The 19,562-nt window shown below is 45.1% G+C and overlaps 1 protein-coding gene and 1 pseudogene across 1 annotated transcript in view; both read left to right on the top strand.

Moving 5' to 3' along the window:
- The window catches only part of LOC140716830 (protein Aster-B-like), a 440,998-nt gene that overhangs the window by 111,885 nt on the left and 309,551 nt on the right, over positions 1-19,562 (top strand). Inside the window, exon 6 of the mRNA XM_073029779.1 lies at positions 18,885-18,911. Within this exon, the coding sequence (XP_072885880.1) occupies positions 18,885-18,911 (27 nt within the window). The remainder of the gene's footprint in view (positions 1-18,884; positions 18,912-19,562) is intronic.
- On the top strand, positions 3,067-3,195 carry LOC140716989 (U2 spliceosomal RNA; annotated as a pseudogene).

Raw genomic sequence — 19,562 nt, 5'->3', positions numbered from 1 at the left:
CTCAGACACACAAGGAGGAAACAACACTCCCCTTATTGGATGGCACACATTCCAAAGCCCCTGCCCTGTTATTTCTAGTCATAATCCAAACACTGCTGCTACAAAGAAACCATAACATTAGCAGTGAATCCTTTCCCAGGGCATTACACCAGGATGCAATGAAATTCTTTGCTCCTGTGAAGCTCACAGAGTAAATAGTATGTGTGATAATAATAAATACAATAGTGTGTGCAAAATGGCAGAATAGTGCAATGATTGTATTGTAAATAGAAATGCTAATTTGACAATAATGGAATAACTGAGAGAGGTAGAATTAAGAGTATGTGAATGTGGCAGCACTACTGTAAAGAGCACATGAAAGAATTGATTTCTACAAAAGTCTGCTGGCAGTGTAGAATAATTTGTTCTTAAATCTGGAAGTCTTGGCTTTTAAAGTCCTCTACTTCTCCCAGAAGTTAGAAGAGACAAAGGGAAATGCCTTGTGTGGTGGGAATCTACAACAAAATTATTAACCTTCCTGAAGCAATACACCATCTAGATTAGGGGTTCCCAACTTTTTTTTTATCAAATGGACCCCTACCATTAACTGAATGGTCTGTGAACCCCATTTGGGAACACCTGGTCTAGGTGGACAGGATGTAAGTGATAAATAAGCTTGTGATGGAGAGGGCTATATTTACCACACTCTGCCAGTTCTGCCAATCCAAAGCAGAGCAGTTGCTGCACCAGGCTGAGAGATTTAACCTATCAGGTTACTTTCTATGGCATTACTGTAAAGGTTTGAGAGAATCCTATTGGACAAATGGAAACTTCTCAGGTGTTCATGGACGTAAACACACTGTTGTGCTTTCTTGATCACTGCATCAGTGAAGTTGGTGGTAATATAGATGCCAAGGAATTTGAAGTTGTAACTCTCTGTAGCAACTCCTTTGATAAGGGCAAGGTTGTGTTTAACATCTGCCAATTCCTTGGATCTACAACCAACTCTTGTCTTGCTGACATTTAGGGCAAGCTTGTTCTTCCAACGCTGTAGCATAAAGGTTTGCAATCTCTTTCCTGTACTCTGTCTGATTGTTGTGATCTAGCCCACAACAATGGTATCATTGGCAAACAAAGATTCAGCTGGTGCTGGATCTGTTACGTGGTCATGGTATACAGGGATTAGAGCAGGGGACTGAGCACACAACCCTCAGGAAGACTAGTGTTGAAATATTATGACCAATTTGAATTGACTAAGTTCTGCTGGTCAGGAAATTTAGAATCAAGTTGCAGGTGTAGACCCCCAAGGTCAAGGTCCAATAATTTAGAGGTGATCTTATTTGGTGTTTTGATGTTGAAGGTTGAGCTATAGTGTATGAATAGCGTCCTGGTATGTGTATTTTTATTATCGAGGTGATCCACAGCTGAATGCAGTGCAATGGAAGTGCCATCCTCAGTAGATCTATTTTTCCTGTATGCCAATTATAAGAAATCTAGGTTACACTTGAGAGGCTGGTGCTGATCTGGACCATTATTAGTCTGTTAAATGATTTCATATGACAGACTTCTTTCTCTATCTTGTTCACTTTAATACCAAGTTCCCAGTTTAATGAGGAATACCAGCAGCGTCTCTACTTTCTGCGAAGGCTGAGGAAAGTCCATCTCCCACACCCCCTCATCCTCTCCACATTCTACAGAGGTTGTATTAAGAGCATCCTGAGCAGCTGCATCGCTGCCTGGTTTGGAAATTGCACCATCTCAGATCGCAGGACCCTGCAGCGGATAGTGAGGTCAGCTGAGAAGATCATTGGGGTCTCTCTTCCCGGCATTACAGACATTTACACCACACACTGCATCTGCAAAGCAAACAGCATTGTGAAGGACCCCACGCACCCCTCATACAAACTCTTCTCCTTCCTGCCATCTGGGAAAAAGCACCTAAGCATTCAGCTCTTACGACCAGACTATGTAACAGTTTCTTCCCCCAAGCCATCAGACTCCTCAATACCCAGAGTCTGGACTGACACCAACTTACTGCCCTCTACTGTGCCTATTGTCTTGTTTATTATTTATTGTAATGCCTGCACTGTTTTGTGCACTTTATGCTGTCCTTGGATAGGACTGTAGTCTAGTGTAGTTTTTTGTGTTGTTTTACGTAGTTCAGTGTAGTTTTTGTACTGTTTCATGTAGCACCATGGTCCTGAAAAACGTTGTCTAGTTTTTATTGTGTACTGTACCAGCAGTTATGGTCAAAATGACAATAAAAACTGACTTGACTTGACTTGATGTTTCCATACCAAGCTGTGATGCAGCTAGTCAATGTACTCTCCACTACATATCTTTTGAAGTTTGTCAAAGTTTTAGATGTCGTGCTGAATGTTCGCAAACTCCTAAAGAAGTAAAGGTGCTGCTATGATTTCTTTGTGCTGGGCCCAGGACAAATCCTCTGAAATGATAATGCCCATGAACTTAGAAGTTGCTAACCCTCTCCATCTCCGATCCTCTAATGAGGACTGTCTCATGGACCTCTGGTTTCCTCCTCCTGAAGTCAATATTCAGCTACTTGGTCTTACTGACATTGAATAAGAGGTTGTTGTTATGGCACCACTCTGCTAGATTTTCGATCTCTCTCCTACATGCTGATTCATCACCTTTGATTTGGCCAATGACACTGATGTCATCAGCAAATTTGAATATGGCTGTGCTTAACCACACAGTCACAAGTGTAAAGTGTGTAGAGCAGGGGACTAATCACACAGCCTTGTGGTGCACCTGTGCTGATAGATTTCAAGTCATTCCAATTTACTGGATAATGTGTATTTATTTTGGAATAAAGTATATTTTGTTTAAATAAATACAATAACCATTCAAAGACTTTCAATTCTTTACAGTTGGTACCATTACTGTCTTTACATTTTCAAAGTTCTAATGTTTTGCCACCCGCGTGACACTTTATTCTTTCATATTTACATTCAGGGGGTATACCCCCAACCCCTTACACTTCAACTCCCACGGGAGAAGGACCCTAGACTGTGGTCCTTCCCCATCGGGCCCTTGCGGTGGCTGCACCAAGTTTGAGTGCGTCCCTCAGCTTCTCGGCCTTTTGGCTAAGATCAAGTGTAGTATCTGTTCTTATCAGATCAGAAGGCGGAGAAGGTTTTGCGCTGATGCAGGGGTGGATCCTAATGCTGACTGGCTCCCAATCTAACACCCCTTTCCAGCGACGACAATGACAGCGATGAACAGGATGGCTGAAGACAACAGCGCATCGGCCCGAGGGCTGGGCATCAAGAACGCTGTCTGGCTGACAGTGCGACGCCAGAGGGCAATGGATTCACGAGAGTGACCTTCATCCAGAAGGTCCTGATGGACTGCTGTGGATTTACGATTTGACGACATCTACTGTGTCCAGGACTTTGCTGGGTACTTCGACGTCACCTTCCGACGACCCGCAGGGTGGCAGAAGTTGCTCCAGCTATTCCAGGAGAAGGGGAGAGAGGCGCCGCTGTCGCTGCTGCAAGCACAGCCCCTCTTTGCTGCCGCCCAGCAGGAACGGACTGCCACCGTGCAGATGTTCAACCAGTACGTGCCGGTGGCCGACGTCCTTACATTCCTCGCTCGGTATGTGGAGAGCGAAGGAGCTTGTCTGGATGTGAAGGATAGCCTGGGGTGCTGGACCAGCAAACGGCAGGTCAAGGTGAAGCTGAGAGTGGACTCCAACGACTGTGTCGTCCACCCGCCCTCGGTCTTCGCCATCGGAGGGAACCGAGGCTACCTGGTCTACGCCGGGCAGCCCAGGGTGAGCCGCAACTGCGGCAAGGCGGGGCATGTCGCAGCCCAGTGCAGGGCTACAATCTGCAAGAACTGCAAGGTGGAGGGCCACCTCATCAAGGACTGCACGCAGGACAAGTCCTGCAATCTCTGCGGAAGCACCGACTGCCTGTACAGGGCCTGTCCGAAACGTGCCGGGACCTATGCACAGGCGACCGGGGAGGTGCTGGCACTGGAAGGGCCCCGGCAGGATCGGATGTACCCGCCACCCCTGCTGAGGCGGCACCCGAAGCGACGGAAGACGCCAGTGGAGGAGAGGACGCAGCCACCCCGAGGGCCCCCTCCCCCTTGCAGACCCTGCAGGACCCTCCACAGGAAAAGGAGGAGGAGTCCATGGAGGAGGGGAGAGATGAGGGGGAGGAAGGCTGGAGTGTGGTGGGCAAACGAAAGAAGGCCCAAAAAGCTCCGGCTAAACGACAGAGGGCCGAAAGAAAGGAGGGCATGAAGAGAAGGGCAGGGGACCACACAGCCTGCAGCAACCTGTCCACTTCAGACGAGGAAGGGGTTGGGGAAGGCCAGCAGCAGTCCCAGAAGACGAAGCGGTGGGCAAGGCCGGCAGAGGGGAGGAGAGAGAGTGAGGAAAGCCTGCTGGCCACCTCCCAAGCACAAGCAAAGGAGGCGGAGACCACCAGGGACCCCCAGCTCCGGGAACCCGGGAGCGGAGCCACGTATGGCGCCTCGCAGCCTGAAGGGGCAGCAGGCCTGGGAGACACCAAGCCCCCAGGCACAGAACAGGAACTGCCACACCCAGGGGAGAATAACCTGCAGTTCCTGGGCCCACAGAAGGTGAAGGACTTCACAAAGGCCGTGGGCTTGAAGGCTCAGGACTGCGAAGGTAAGGACAGTGTGCTGTTAAAATAAAGAACCTTAATGGCAGACATTTCACTGGCATCAGTTAATGTGCGCAGTCTGAAGAGTACCGGGCGATGCGTCAGCACGCTCCAGTACTTGGACTTGGGAAAGGCCGACGTGACCTTCCTCCGGGAGTGTGGACTGCCACACCTCCGCAACTACCGGAGGTGGTCGCGTTGGTGGACCCGGGGTTTGTCGGTGTGGTCGGGGGGCAACGATTGTCGTGCTTCCAGCCTGAGGATTCTGCTACGGTGAGGCAACTTCTCAATCACCCAAACCAAAGAGGTGGTTGCCGGGCGCCTCCTGGTAGCAGACGTCAAATACCGGGGCACTCTGCTCCGGCTGATCACCGTGTACGCCTCCCCCGTGCGGAGCGAGCGGCTCCCACCGTTGCTGGTGACGGCCCGGCCTGTCGTTCTGGCTGGAGACTTCAACTGCACCATTGATGTGGCTGGACGATCCGGCAGCGCTGACGGCAGGCTGGACAGTACCTCCAGACTCCTGATGGACACGGTAAAGACAGCCAAGCTGCGCGACGCCTTTGGCGCCCCCACAGGTGCAGCTCAGCCGCAAGCTACCTGGACACGATCGGACGGCTCAGCCCGTTCCCAGATCGACTTCCTCTTCCTGTCAGAGTCCCTCACGGTCAGAACCACTGACGTCACGCCGGTGTTCTTCTCTGACCACTGCCTCCTGCGAGCCACCTGCCACCTACGGGAGGACCGGAAGGCAGGGAGGGGGACATGGAAGCTGAACGTCAAGCTGCTGACCCCAGAGAACATCGAGGAACTAGAGAAGGAGTACACAGGTTGGAGAACCTTGAAAGCCTTCTTTGATTCCCCGGTTCACTGGTGGGAAGCCACCAAGGAGAACATCAAGAGGTTCTTCATCCGCAAGGGTATCCAGAGAGCAAGGCAGGGGCAGAGGGAACTGCGTAAACTCCAGACAGAGTTGCAGCAACTCCTCCTTCTGCAGTCGAGGGGGGTGGATGTCAGGGAGGAACTGTGGGAGGTGAAGGGCCGGCAGGCCCAGCACTTTGCCGCCGAGTCCTCCAAGATCATCTTCCGATCGAGGGTCCAAACCGTGGAGCAGGACAAGACGTGCTTACGATTCTTCTTCCAAAAGGTGCACAGGGGGAGCTCTGTGATCCACGACCTTAAGGAAGAGGACGGCTCAGTCGCGTCCTCGCAGACAGACATACTGAGGATCTGCAGGTCCTTCTATGCCGGTCTGTACGGAGAAAAGGCCACAGACTCCACAGCCTCCCGCAACTTCGTCGTCTATCACGCAGGTCTTAGACGACGGTAAGCAGGAAAGTCTGGAGCAGCCACTGACCCTGGACAAGCTGACTGGCTCCATTCGTTCCTTTGAGTCGGGTAAGACTCCCGGAAGCGACGGCTTACCGGTTGAGTTGTATTCGGCTCTGTGGAACCGGATGGGCCCCGACCTGCTGGAAGTGTACAACGCTACGCTGCAGGCAGGCAGCATGTCCGAATCCATGCGGAAGGCCATCATCACCCTCATCTACAAGCAGACGGGGGAGAGGGAAGACATTAGAAATTGGAGGCCCATCTCACTTCTGAATGTGGACTACAAGATCCTGTCCAAGGCTATCGCCAACAGGGTCAAGTCTGCACTGGAGCAGGTGATCCATCCGGACCAAACCTGTGCTGTACCGGGCAGGAAGATCTCAGACAGCCTCGCGCTGCTGAGGGACACCATCGCCTACGTGCAGGACAGGGTGGTGGACGCCTGCCTGGTCAGCTTGGACCAGGAAAAAGCCTTCGACAGGATATCGCACACTTACACAGCGGATGTACTCTCCAAAATGGGATTTGGGGAGGGAATCTGGAATTGGATCAAACTGCTCTACAGGGACATCTGTAGCACAGTCCAGGTCAACGGGTGGGAAACAGACAACTTCCCCATCAGGTCTGGAGTCAGGCAGGGCTGCCCTCTCTCCCGTCTTGTTCATGTACTGCATAGAACCCTTTGCCGAAGCCATCAGGAGGGATGGGGGCATAAGAGGGGTGACGCTGTCAGGCAGCGGAGGGACACAAGTCAAAACCTCCCTGTACATGGACAACGTTACCGTCTTCTGCTCCGATCCGAGGTCCGTTCGCAGGCTGATCAGCATCTGCGAACAGTTCGAGCAGGCGTCGGGGGCCAGGGTCAACCGCACGAAGAGCGAAGCCATGCTCTTCGGCAACTGGCCCGACCGATCCAGTGTCCCCTTCACCATCAGGGCTGATCACGTGAAGGTGTTGTGGATCTGGTTCGGAGGGGCTGAGGCGTGCAACAAGAACTGGCGGGAGCAGACTGCCAAGGTGAAACAGAAGCTGGGGCTGTGGGGAGGGCGCTCCCTATCGATAGCGGGCAAGAACCTGGTCATCAGGTGTGAGGTGCTCTCAGGGCTGCTGTACTTGGCGCAGGTGTGGCCAGTCCCCCGCTCCTTCAGCTCGGAAATCACCTGAGCCGTCTTCAGATTCATCTGGGGATCCAAGATGGAGTGGGTCAGACGGACCACCATGCACAAGTCCCTGGACAACGGGGGCAAAAACGTCCCCAATGTCGCCCTCACCCTGATGGCCAGCTTCGTGTGTGGCTGCATCAGGTTGTGTGTGGATCCCAGGTACGTGGGCACCAAATATCACTATGTGCCCAGGTTCTACCTGTCGCCCTGGCTACGAAGGATGGGTCTGGCCCCTTTCCCGCGCAACACCCCTGTCAGCTGGTCGTTGCCGCCATACCTGTCCTTCATAGAGAAGTTCTTTCAGGTCAACGCCTTTGACCACAGGGCCATCAGGCAGTGGTCAGCACGTAAGGTCCTGCAGGCACTGCAGGAGAAGGACGAGATGGACACAGTGGGGTGGTTCCCTGAGCAGACCGTCCAGTTCATCTGGCAAAAAGCCTCATCGCCAGACCTCACCAACAGGCACCAAGACCTCGCCTGGCTGGCGGTGAGAGGGGCCCTCCCAGTCCGATCCCTCCTGTTCGCCCGGAACGTCGCCTCCACACCCCTCTGCCCACGGGAGGACTGCAGTGAGGAGGAGTCGGTGACCCACCTCTTGGCACACTGTGGGTTCGCGGAGAAGGTGTGGAGGAGGATGGAAGGGGCTGTGTCGAGGTTCATCCCCAGCAGCTGCGTAACAGAGGACTCTCTGATCTACGGGCTGTTCCCGGGGACACACACCGAGACCAACATCTGGTGCTGCTGGCAGATCATCAACTCGGTCAAAGGCGCTCTTTGGTCGGCCCGAAACTTGATGGTCTACCAGCACACGGAGATGTCCGTGGGGGAATGCTGCCGACTGGCACATTCTCGGCTGCAGGAGTACGTGCTGAGGGACGCACTCAAACTTGGTGCAGCCACCGCAAGGGCCCGGTGGGGAAGGACCACAGTCTAGGGTCCTTCTGCCGTGGGAGTTGAGGTGTGAGGGGTTGAGGGTATACCCCCTGAATGTAAATATGAAAGAATAAAGTGCCATGTGGGTGGCAAAACATTAGAACTTTGAAAATGTAAAGACAGTAATGGTACCAACTGTAAAGAATTGAAAGTCTTTGAATGGTTATTGTATATCATTTTATTTTGGAATAAAGTATATTTTGTTTTAAAAAAATGTGTCTGCTCCATTGTAAATGTTGCTTGAAATAAGAGGTCAGTCTTGACCTACTTGTGAGTATTAGAAAATTGCTTCTGCTATTTAAATAAATTCTCACAGAATGTTTGCAGTGATATTTAATGATGCATGAACTATTTTAGTGATGAGATCGGCAGGCTCTACCATTCAGCTCTCCAGTAGGATAAAGGGAAATGCCTGGAGATGGTCCCTGAATCCAGAAGTATTAGATTATTCTCAAGGGTTTTGAAGATCTGGAATTTATGCAATATTTGTTAACTTTTTGAATATCACATCTGACGAACACATTGACTATAGAATAATATTTGGGCTCCATGGGTTAAATTACTAGAGATAACTAGATTGGATTGCTAAACCTCCTCAAGCAAAAGAAGAGGTTCATAGGTTTAAATGGCTTACTCCTAATTTTATTTTGTTCTCTCTCTTAATCTAACCCTTCTTTCTCTCTCGAACTAAATTTGATTCTGATTCTCCCTATTTTGTTATTGCTATCTTTCCTGTTTTCTTTCATTCATCATTATCACAAATGTTATCTTGTTACTTACTTGCATTTCCAGAAATATCAGGCTAAATGATGAAGAAAGAGGTTCAACAAGACAGCTAGTGTCCTGTGGGCTACTTTCAGCAACTCCTCAAACATGCGTGTTGAACTCTTTCAGCCCTTTTAGTCCAATTCATATTCTTCTAATTCCCCTTCAACTCCATGTTAAAGTTCATCCCCTCCTGCGTTTTCTTCCTGGATAATATCCAGGAATAGAATCAATTTCGTGCAAAAAAAATCTTTGATAATGAGAGAATTTCCAAAAGAAATCTGTAATCTCATTCTTGAATATGGGAATCTTTCATTGTGATTCATGTTAAGTTATGATTCTTCTTTGAAGTGTGTGGCATCTGTTAGTCTTGTGAGACCATGGATCTGTGACCTCTCCAGAGCACAGGCCTGGACAAAGTTGTATGGAAGACTGGCAGTTGCCCATGCAGTGAGTCTCCCCTCTCCACACAACTGATGTTGTCCAAGGGAAGGGCAAAGGCCGATACAGCTTGGCACCAGTGTCGTCACAGGAGTTGCCAGAATGAGGTTGAAGACAACGTCGGACTGCCTTAGGGACTCCAGCTCTGGATTTGTCCTCAGGGTTTACTCCCGAAGCCTTTCCCATCATTGGGTATGACTGCAAGGCAGCGGAGGTTTGAAATCAGAGAGTGAAACTCTTTGAAGTAATATTCAGATAAAACCATAAGGTTAATTACCCTGATTGATTTTCAGTGAAGAAATAAAGTTTCCAATAGAATCCCAGAAGATAACTGAAATCAATTGGCAGGCCCAGTTTGAGCCATTAAGTGATGGTACTATAGATATTGATGTTGCTAAATTTATGTACAATATCACTCGGATGCTGTAGACATTTCAGTGTAAAATTTAAACATTTATCATGTAATTACCGTGTGAGAAAAGCAATTACTAAGCAGTTCATCTCCAGGAAAAAATAACTGTTGTTTAGGAACTTTTTTTTTCTCAGCAATATTTTTATTGGTTTTTTAAATCAAGAAAGCATAGTACAAAGGACGTTTGTGCAGTACATAACAAATGTACAATTCACATCTACGAAAGAGATGCACCCATAGTACAATCATGTTTTGGAACATTTTTAAAAAAAGAGATGAAACTAAATTCTGAACATACAGTCAGAATTGCCTGAAAGAGTTTTGAAAACTGATTCACTGATGGCCTTTAGTATACATTTGAATGTACATATTTAAAAAGACATTTTCAGCGCAGTGGGAGTTACTCATAGAGCCGGCAAAGATATATTGGGCTAAATGGGCTTTTATTAGTCTCACATCAATATTTTAATTAAAGTAAGGAATATTACTCTTTGATATACCTTTGCAAGAAAATTTGTGTTAGTAATTCAGTGCATTTTCACAAGTTCACCAGCATTGTGATTGATCTTGAGTTTATTTCCCCATTCCACATGCATCTTCATTGAAATTTTTCTTAATCAGCATCCTGCTTACTTTTTCAAGCTCGTTCAACTTATTGTTGCTTGTATCCTTGCTTATTAGTCTTCAGTGATGCTGTCTCCTTTACCAATGTCACAATTCTGCTTTGCTTTGAGTACTTACAGAATCTTCCAAGTAACATCTTTCAGTTCTGTTTCTATCTTTTGATTATGTTACATTGTAAAACAGGTAGTCCCCAAGTTACGAACGTCCGACTTACAAACAGCTCGTACTTACAAACCGAGGAAGGAGAATGCCGTCCGCCATTTTAAGTTGGATCGTGACGCTGTCTGCCATTATAAGTTGGATCACGACGCCTTCCGCCATTTTAAGTTGTTGCCGTTGATACTGTGTTGAGTGTGTAACTTTGTATTTGGCTTAAGTTTTTCTGAGCAAGATTCACCGTGACCCCCCCCCCCCCCCCCCCACTTTTCCGGTTGGCTGGTGGCGCAGTGAGATCAGCGCCGGGCTCGAGGACGAAGGTTCCCGAGTTCGATCCAGTGACAGACCGCTCCTGAGCGTGCCGGGCTGATGTCGAGCTCGCAACTCAACCTCGTAAAAAAAACACAGCCACCTCCAGTTTAAATTCTCACGTGAAATGTTGGGGAGGATCAAATACCCAAACCAAGCACAGCCCCCACTTGTCCCATTTAACCTGCAGTGGACTTCAGGACCCGGGGAATTCAGTGCAGTGGTCCTTAGGACCCAGTGGACCTCGGGAACCGGCGGACGTCGGGACCCACCGCCTGCAGTGTTTCTGTTCCATTGACGAGAAGCGATCACGATTGAAAATAAAGTGGAAATAATAAAGCGTTTTGAAAGCGGTGAAACATCATCAGTCATTGGAAAAGCGTTAGGCTACAGTCGGTCAATGATCGGAACAATTTTAAAGGATAAAGTGAGAATAATGGAGCATGTGAAAGGCTCTGCCCTGATGAAAGCTACAATTATTACTAAGCAACGCAGTGGTTTAATTATTGGAATACATACGTTTCGTAAGTGTTTTATATGCATCGAAAGGTAAAATATATACTATATACTAAGACAAACGTTTGACTGTTGCTAAATAATACCGGATGTAATTGTTCCGACTTACGTACAAATCCGACTTAAAGTCGGACTCAGGAGCGGAACTCGTTCGTAACCCGGGGACTGCCTGTACAGACTGAGGGAATACAAGGTATCGGGACTGTTCCTGCTGTCTCCTTCTTTATTATAAAAAACAAAAACTGTTCTGAAAGCATTTCTGAACATGAAGAATAGAGTCATAGAATTATAGAAGCATAGGCATTACAGCACAAAACAGGCTATTTTGTCCATCTAGTCCGTGCCAACTTGTTTTCTATCTAGTCCCATCGACCTGCACCCACACTAAGGCACTCCAGATTAAATTAGATTATCTTTATTTGTCACCAGTACATCAAAACTTGCAGTTAAATGTGACACTCGTGCCAGCAGTCAGAGGATGTAGAAGTGTCACCATGCTTCTGGCACCAAAACAGCACGCCCACAACTTACTATCTTTGGAATGTACGTCTTTGGAATGTGGGAGGATACTAGAGCACCAGGAGCAAAACCCTCACTGTCCCTTACAAGCTCCTTACAGACAAAAATGCCCTGTACTTCAAACCCCCTTCCTCAATTATCTATCATATCCCTGTCTACATCTATGCTATCATCCCTAATGGCTACTCACAAGGCTCTATGCAGAGATCATTCAAGAAGTTGGACCAACTGTCTTTAAAATGTAGCTTTGTCATTCGTATGCTTGTTGACTTCTTCGCTGCTGGCTGATTGTGTTTTAATCACGTTCATCTTCACTCTATTCTCTGATAGCTCAACTCAGCAGTGGTTATCCTCTGGTCAGGGGCACCAGCAAGGTAAATGTATCAGGCTCACAGGCAACAGTTTACACTCCATGTCATGACAGCAGATTGTCAGATTCTTGACAACTAGTCTTTTAGACATTCTCATTAATATACAGGAGGGGTTGGGGTGCTTTCTATTTGAATGACTGCAAGGACTTCTCCCCGGTGGCACTCCCTTCTGGACTGTACTGTCAATTGCTGGCCCAACCACTGATAAGGCCCAGCTCATTTGAATTCACTCCCTATTCAAGCTGCCTTTAAATGCTGTGTGTAATTTCTTTGTTCTTGGTCTGCCATGAAATTGAAGTCGTGGAACCTGATGTCTCTGCTCTAACTCAAATCCCTTCCCATCTATTTTTCCCAATATTTTTCTATTCTGAGTTATACAACTAATCACCTACCTTCAGCAACCAGCCTTCATTACAGAGTACCGTTACTGTTATACATTAACATGCTGTTCATGACTTGCTGTCACGTTCTCTAGGTGTCTTCTGCTTTTGTATTTGCTCTGGGTCTGCTTTCATCAGGTGTGGTCAGGTCTGATGCAGCCAGCTGGTGTTCATCACTTAGGTTCCCTGTAATGACACAATTACCAGGTACACTTGATCTTTTGCTCTGTCTGTGGGGGCAACAAGAAGGTGAGTCATATGGTTTAACATGTGGCTGCCTCACTGGGACTGTGCACCAGCAGAGGTATCATCCAGAGCACCGCCTGTGTTTCTATCTACCTGGGAGCAAAACATGTCTTTTCAGCCAGTTCCCTTGCTGTGACTTGGTCACCTGGCAATGGGAGGACCATCTTCTTGGCCCAGGTTCTCTCTGATTAGCAATATGTTGCTGCTGTTTTGTTCAATCTGTCAATGTGTTACCCTGTTTACAGTAGTTTTTCACATCTCCATGCAACCTTACTAGCTTGGTATTTGTACTTTTTTCCTGTATGTTTGTAATTTCTGTTGCTTCTTGTTCTTCTGCTGCCTTCCTCGTGCTGATGTCTGCCCATTCATTCCCTTTCTGCTCCTTACTATCTTCTTTCTGGTGAGTCTTTACTTTCATCACTGCTACCTCTAACAGCTCCTCACTATGCTTGGCCCTTACTCTTGAGACCTCCTGACGTAATTCCCACACACTCCCCTGTCTCTCTGCCTTACTTGGGATTGCTGTCTCTCTGTGGGCAATGGTAGCTGCTCTGTGGGTCACACATGTTCACTGTTCCTGTCTCCTCCATGTTATTTCTCCTTTTCCTGAGTCTATGATAGCACCTGCCTTACTCAGTTTGTCTGTCCCTGGGATAGGACCTACATTGTTTGGGCACACCCAAAAATATGCAGAAAGGTGCACTCCCTCAATCTCAAGTAACTGGGGTGACTTTTCTCTGCCCTCAATGTTTCACCTTCTGCACTGGTAATGTAAATCGCCTTTCCAGTTGTGGGCAAGGGTAGATTAGTTATCGATACTGAAACCCCGTGTCCACTAACGTTTTACATTGCTGGCCCCCTAATAAACCTCCTGTGTACACCTGTGGATGACCACCACTGGCAATAGAGGCTGCCGTTAGTCATTTGTTTGCCCTCACCAGCTTTATAATCTGGTCAGCAGCCAAATAAGAGAGAGAGGACGCTGCTGTGGATTCTGCCTGCTTCGGTCAGTGATTCTCACACTTCCCTCTGTTCTCAGGACACTGCTTCTAACCATAGTCTGAGAAGCCACAGCTGTAACAAATCATCTCCTTTACTCTTCTATGTCTATTCCAGCAGTTCCTTGCTAGATGTCATGGTTGTTGGCATACAAAGCAAGTCTTCAATGACGTCACAGCAGCCACATCCACTGCAGCTACTTTATGACTTCTCTTCCCTCTCCTCTGGTATACCTCTACAGCCCATGATGCTATCATGGGGTTGGTTGACCCCACCGCTATCCCCAAGTCTAAAACTTCCTGGTGAGCTGAGCTCAGGCCTTCCATCATCATTTCCAGGAAGACTGGGTCATCCCTCCCTGGATTATCCAACCCTGAATACTGCTCATATGTTGATATTTATGTTTTGCATAATCCATGGCAGGCTCATCAGCTCTCTGAACCACTGACCTTATCATTCCCTAGTTACACTCACCTACCCTCAGTCACTGCCTCACTTCCTTTTTAAAGAAGTGATATCTCTCTTCATTGCTGGAGTTCCCTGTAGTTGTCTGTGTACCATACTGTCCCATGTATTCTTCGGGCATTTTGCTTTTACCAACACGTGTATACCTTTCGGGTGCATTTGATGAATTTCAACCATTTCTTCAAGCTTACGCCAGAATTCTGCATTCCCACAGACGATTTTCAATGAGGGCAGCTCTGATAAAGTGCTCTACTTTTCCTCAGGGGAAAGGGCTTATCGATGGTCATAATCAAGGTCAAAGGCTGGCTCTGGTTGTCAGGGTTTTCAACCTGATGTTGCCTGACCTCAATCGATGCCATCCCAATATATATATATATATCTGGGTATAACCTCTCCTTCAAAGATCTCCACACTAATCCCCATGCTACGCAAAATATAAAGAATGGATAAAAATTGTACAATACATACTTAAAACCACAGAGTATGTACTCTGCAATCTGCCACTTATCTGTGTCTGAACTCATAATGTCTGGTATATTCCTTTGCATTTAAAACTGTTAACCCAAGGTTACAGACGTATTCTTACAACAAACAAACACATTTGCAAACATGTCTGCTACTATGCAGTTTCCCCGAACAAGTATCCATGCACCCCACTGGCGTCCCAAATGGTCAGTAACCACTCTTCACAACAGCTGGCCCTGTCTCACCAAATTACACAAAAATATCTAGCCTCTTACATAAACACACATGCTTGCACACATACCACACTACTTTTACGTCTACCGGTTCAGTTCCCCACCCTGTTCGTGATACTTCGTGATCCTGTGGTCTCCAACCTGAACAGATCCAAATGTGTGTGCTGATCTTAAAAATAGTCACTTGCTAAGATTGCTGGCCTCACAATGGGTCATGAATGTATCCTGGACAAGCCCCAAATGTTGTGACTGTGAAGTCACCAGAGAGACGCATCTGGTAGATATAAAAGTCTTCATTTAGGACACATACAAACTGACAGCTGTTGGAGTCATAAGAGAGAGAAACAGACTCCCTGATGCAAGATTATAGCACATTTTTATATGTTAAAGAACAAAGGTTACAGGACAATTTCTATAGTTACAATGCTGTCATAATGCTGCTTTTGAGTTGCATGTAATTTTTCAAATGCCTGGATTTTCTCATCAATGTAACCAAAATGAGTGGTTATTACTGTGGACTCTGAGTCGTATTCACGCGGTGGGGTGTTGATTGCGTCCATGCAAAAGCAGACATCTCAAGTCAATGGGATGTTTCCTGGTCTGCAATTTATTCTAAAATGAAGCTTCAGGAAGACCATTGTTCCAAACTACATTGTAAATTTAATCTACAATCCATATTCAGATCTGAAGACTGGCTGCTGTTGAAATTAGTATTTGATATATATCATAACTTCAGAATACACCCTAGCACCTATATCCTTTATTTCTAGTCTCACCCTAGTTTGTTGTAATAGTTTTAATCATTTAAAAGTGTTTTATGGTTTCATTTTTTTAATATTTCTTTTAATTGCCAACATGAATTTATATTTGAAAAAAAGTGACATATTTGGTAGAATATAAAGTTGTGAGTGTGAATTTCCCATCCATAAAAGGTTTTCTCAACTATTCCATAGGCAGAGCTTGTTTTGTTTTTCCCATGTGGAAAAATTTACACAAGCAAGGTCCAGTACACATAAACCATGTTTATGTGATCTGGTATTTCACCATCTCGTGAAGATAATAAGGATGGAAATTCATCATGTGTCACCAGCACCAATCACATGCCATAATACTGATGATTGTCATAGTCAATTCAAATATACAGTTCCACTGAGGTATGCATAAACAATGCACAATTGAAAAATGCTGGCAACCAAAGGTGGACCAAAAATCTTCTTTCTAGCCAAGTTCTAATAGATTTTGCAAAACAAAACAAAAATGTAAATGCTAAAAATCTTAAATAATAACAGAAACTGTTGAAAATACACAGTAAGTCAAAGAGCAATTGTAGAGAAGGTAAAACAGAGTTAATGCTTCAGGTCAATATAATGCATCATACACAACTGCATTGTAGAACTAGATAGTTACTTTTTTAATCAATGCACACAAAATGCTGGAGGAACTCAGTAAGTCGGGCAGCATTCATGGAGGGGAATAAACATTTGATGTTTTGGACTAAGATGCTTCATCACGACTGGAAAGAATTGTTGATCTTTTTTTGTAATGGACTAGGTTGATTGGACCCAAATGGGCCCAAGCAATTCAAGTGTCCAAGAGATGTGGTAATAAGTAAACAAGCACAACATGTAAAATGAGCCTAATTTATTATCATGGAATAGAAAGCAGAAATGAACTACATAAAATACCATGTAGTATGTTACAAAAATTTTCACAAAGATTTCAGGGTTCAAAATTCTTAGTCTCCCCTTGATTGCTGATATCATTGGAGGACTTGATTGTCACTGTTGTAGGGGGAACTTTGAATTCCAAATCGTGAAACCACCCACTGTCTGGGTCCAAGGCAGCTGATCATAATTCTTCGGTGTAGGTGAAGTCTCAAGAACTGAGTGAGATTTACCCCAATAAATAGGGAGTTCCAAAAGCATAGAGATTCACATGGAGGCAGACCAGTTCTTTGCTCTTTTATTCGCATGCCACTAACTCAGCATGTTTTCTTTAGGAGTTCCACAAGCATTGAGAGACACGCAGATACAGATAAACTCTTTGGTTTTTTACTCTCACGCCACTGGTGCCTGAGGCCAAAGAAGACTCGAGCACCATCAGTAATCATTGGATATTAACAATCCTACAGTGTTTAACTTTGCCAGGCGCCTTGACACCTTGCATGCTGTGGGCTCACAAAGAGTTAAAATTTCACTTGGAATTGTTTAGAATTTCATCCAATATTTTACAAAATTTAATACATCACAACAAACCTTTGCTTTATCCACCACAATAGGCAGGATTTCTCAGTGGCTAGCCATTCCATTTCAACTTCCCATTCCCACTCTGATATGTCTATCCATGGCCTCCTCTACTGCCATGATGAGGTTAAACTCGGGTAGGAAGAACAACAGCTCATAATCCGTCTGGATAGCCTCCAACCTAATGGCATGAACAGCAATTTATCGAATATCCAGTATTTTTTCCTGCCTTCCTCCTGCTCTCTTTTTCCATTCCTCATTCTGGTTACTGTTTCTCTTCTCCTCACATGTCTATTAATCTGGTTCCCCTCCTCCTTCTCTTTCTTCAATGGCTGACTGTCCTCTCCGATTAGATGACTTCTTCTTCAGCCCTGTAACTCTCCTAACTATCCCCACCCAGCTTCTTACTTCAACCTCCCCTCACACACCCACCTTTGCCCTCTCTTGGTCTCCTCTATCATCTGCCAGCTTGTACTCTTTCCCCTCCCCCACATTCTCATTCTGGTTTCTGCCCCTTTTCTTTCTAGTCCCAATGAAAGGTCTCAGCCCGAAACGTTGATAGATTATTTCCCTCCATAGATGCTGCCTGACTTGCTGAGTTCCTCTGGCAATTTTTGTTGCTAAATATTTCAGCAGCTGCAGAATCTCTTGTGTTTACTTTTTAATGTGTACTTTAGATATGATATATTGGATTCCATGTTGATTAATTGCGATAAATGTTTTGAGAATGGTTTTCAAATGCTCCAGTTGGTAATTGTGAAATTCAAATTCTTCCTCTTTTAGATATCTAATTAATTACATCAGATGTAATATGTAACTGTCTTAACATTTAGATGTATGCAATTGTTTCTCCCATTGGGATTGGTCTTTCGTTTTATGAAGTGATGGCATTTAAATTGAAAATATTTATTTTAGAAATTCTAAATATTTCCTATAGATTTCACTTTATTATATGTGAGGAGATATGTTAATCAATGGCAAAAGGTAATAAATTGTATAAAGCCTCAGCAACCGAAAGATTTAGTAATAAGTATGAGATAGTTGAACTAAGCTTGTATATTTTGTGAAAACCTTACTCGTTGCATTGGATGAAATTGCACTGCAAAAAAAATGCTCTTCCACAATTGGGCCAACAGGAAGCTCTGCTCAAAGGCATTCACCTTAGCTTGAGTTTGCAAAAACAAATGTAAATTGGTTGCGACAGGAAGGTCATGTTCCCTGGTTATGCAGTTCTACCCTCTCAATGCAGTCTTGCAAATAATAGGGAATGAAAATTATTTATTCTTAAAGTTGAGTATGATTTGAAGCCACACACTTCTGCAAGACTGCAGTCTCTAATGGACCTGACATTCTGCAACACGGAGGAAGACAGATACTTGAAAATGCACCTGTGCTGCTTAAAACTCAGAGTATTTACGTATCCTGCAGAAAACTGCTTTATTTCAAATTTGAGAGTAAAATTTTCACTGTTTCTGAAGATTTTTTAAAATTTCCTCATGTATGTATGACAACACTAAAATGCACACTTTAAAGCTATTTGGCTGCTTCTAGTTGCTGGACAGGTTAGTGTGAGTTGATTAATGATGTTTGAAACAGAGAGTGAGACATCGGAGACCATTTCCTGTACGTCAGCTGTAAAACAGAGCTGCCATTTCTGTATTTTTTCTTTCAGAAAGCGACTACCATTCAAAACATCCAAGTAAGTTTTTAGATTGCTTTTTTCCATTTTTGACCACACTTTGCAGTAAGCATTTTCTCTTCTGAAGTATCAATTGCACAAATAGTAAAATGAATATACAATTATTGCAGGATGGTATGGTGAAAGTGGTATGCTTTTTCTTAATATCCTTGTTTTTATCTTAAACGGATATGTAGTCCAGGCAAGATCTTTAATCAATTCACAGGAAAATTAATGTAGAAAACAATCTACCGTGATCATATTATTTTGTTTTCTGTCCCTTAGTTTTATTTGCTGTTTCACTACTCTGTATAGTTTCCAACAATAAATGTTGAATGGTTTGTTCATGCTCTTGAAGTTCTACTGCTAAGTGGTCTGGAACATAATATTATGTAAACATATTGTTTCTCAGAGAAAAATGTGTTCTTTTAGTGACTATGTCTTTGTCATAATTTCTAGTTAAAGCAATTAAAAACATAAAATTATGTATTGACATATTTTTGCACATGGTAGCATCAGAATTAGGTTTAATATTACTGGCATATGTTGTGAAATATGTTGTTTTGTGGCAGCAGTACAGTGCAATACGTGATTTTAAAAGTTCCTATAAATTACTGTATATAATATAATAAGTGGTTCTTATTCTCTTCCTGTATGAGGATTAGAAGCACA

This window comes from Hemitrygon akajei, chromosome 26 (assembly GCF_048418815.1).
Source record: "Hemitrygon akajei chromosome 26, sHemAka1.3, whole genome shotgun sequence".
Taxonomy (NCBI): domain Eukaryota; kingdom Metazoa; phylum Chordata; class Chondrichthyes; order Myliobatiformes; family Dasyatidae; genus Hemitrygon; species Hemitrygon akajei.
Note: the sequence above shows the minus strand (reverse complement) of the source record. Positions and strands in the feature narration are given on the sequence as shown.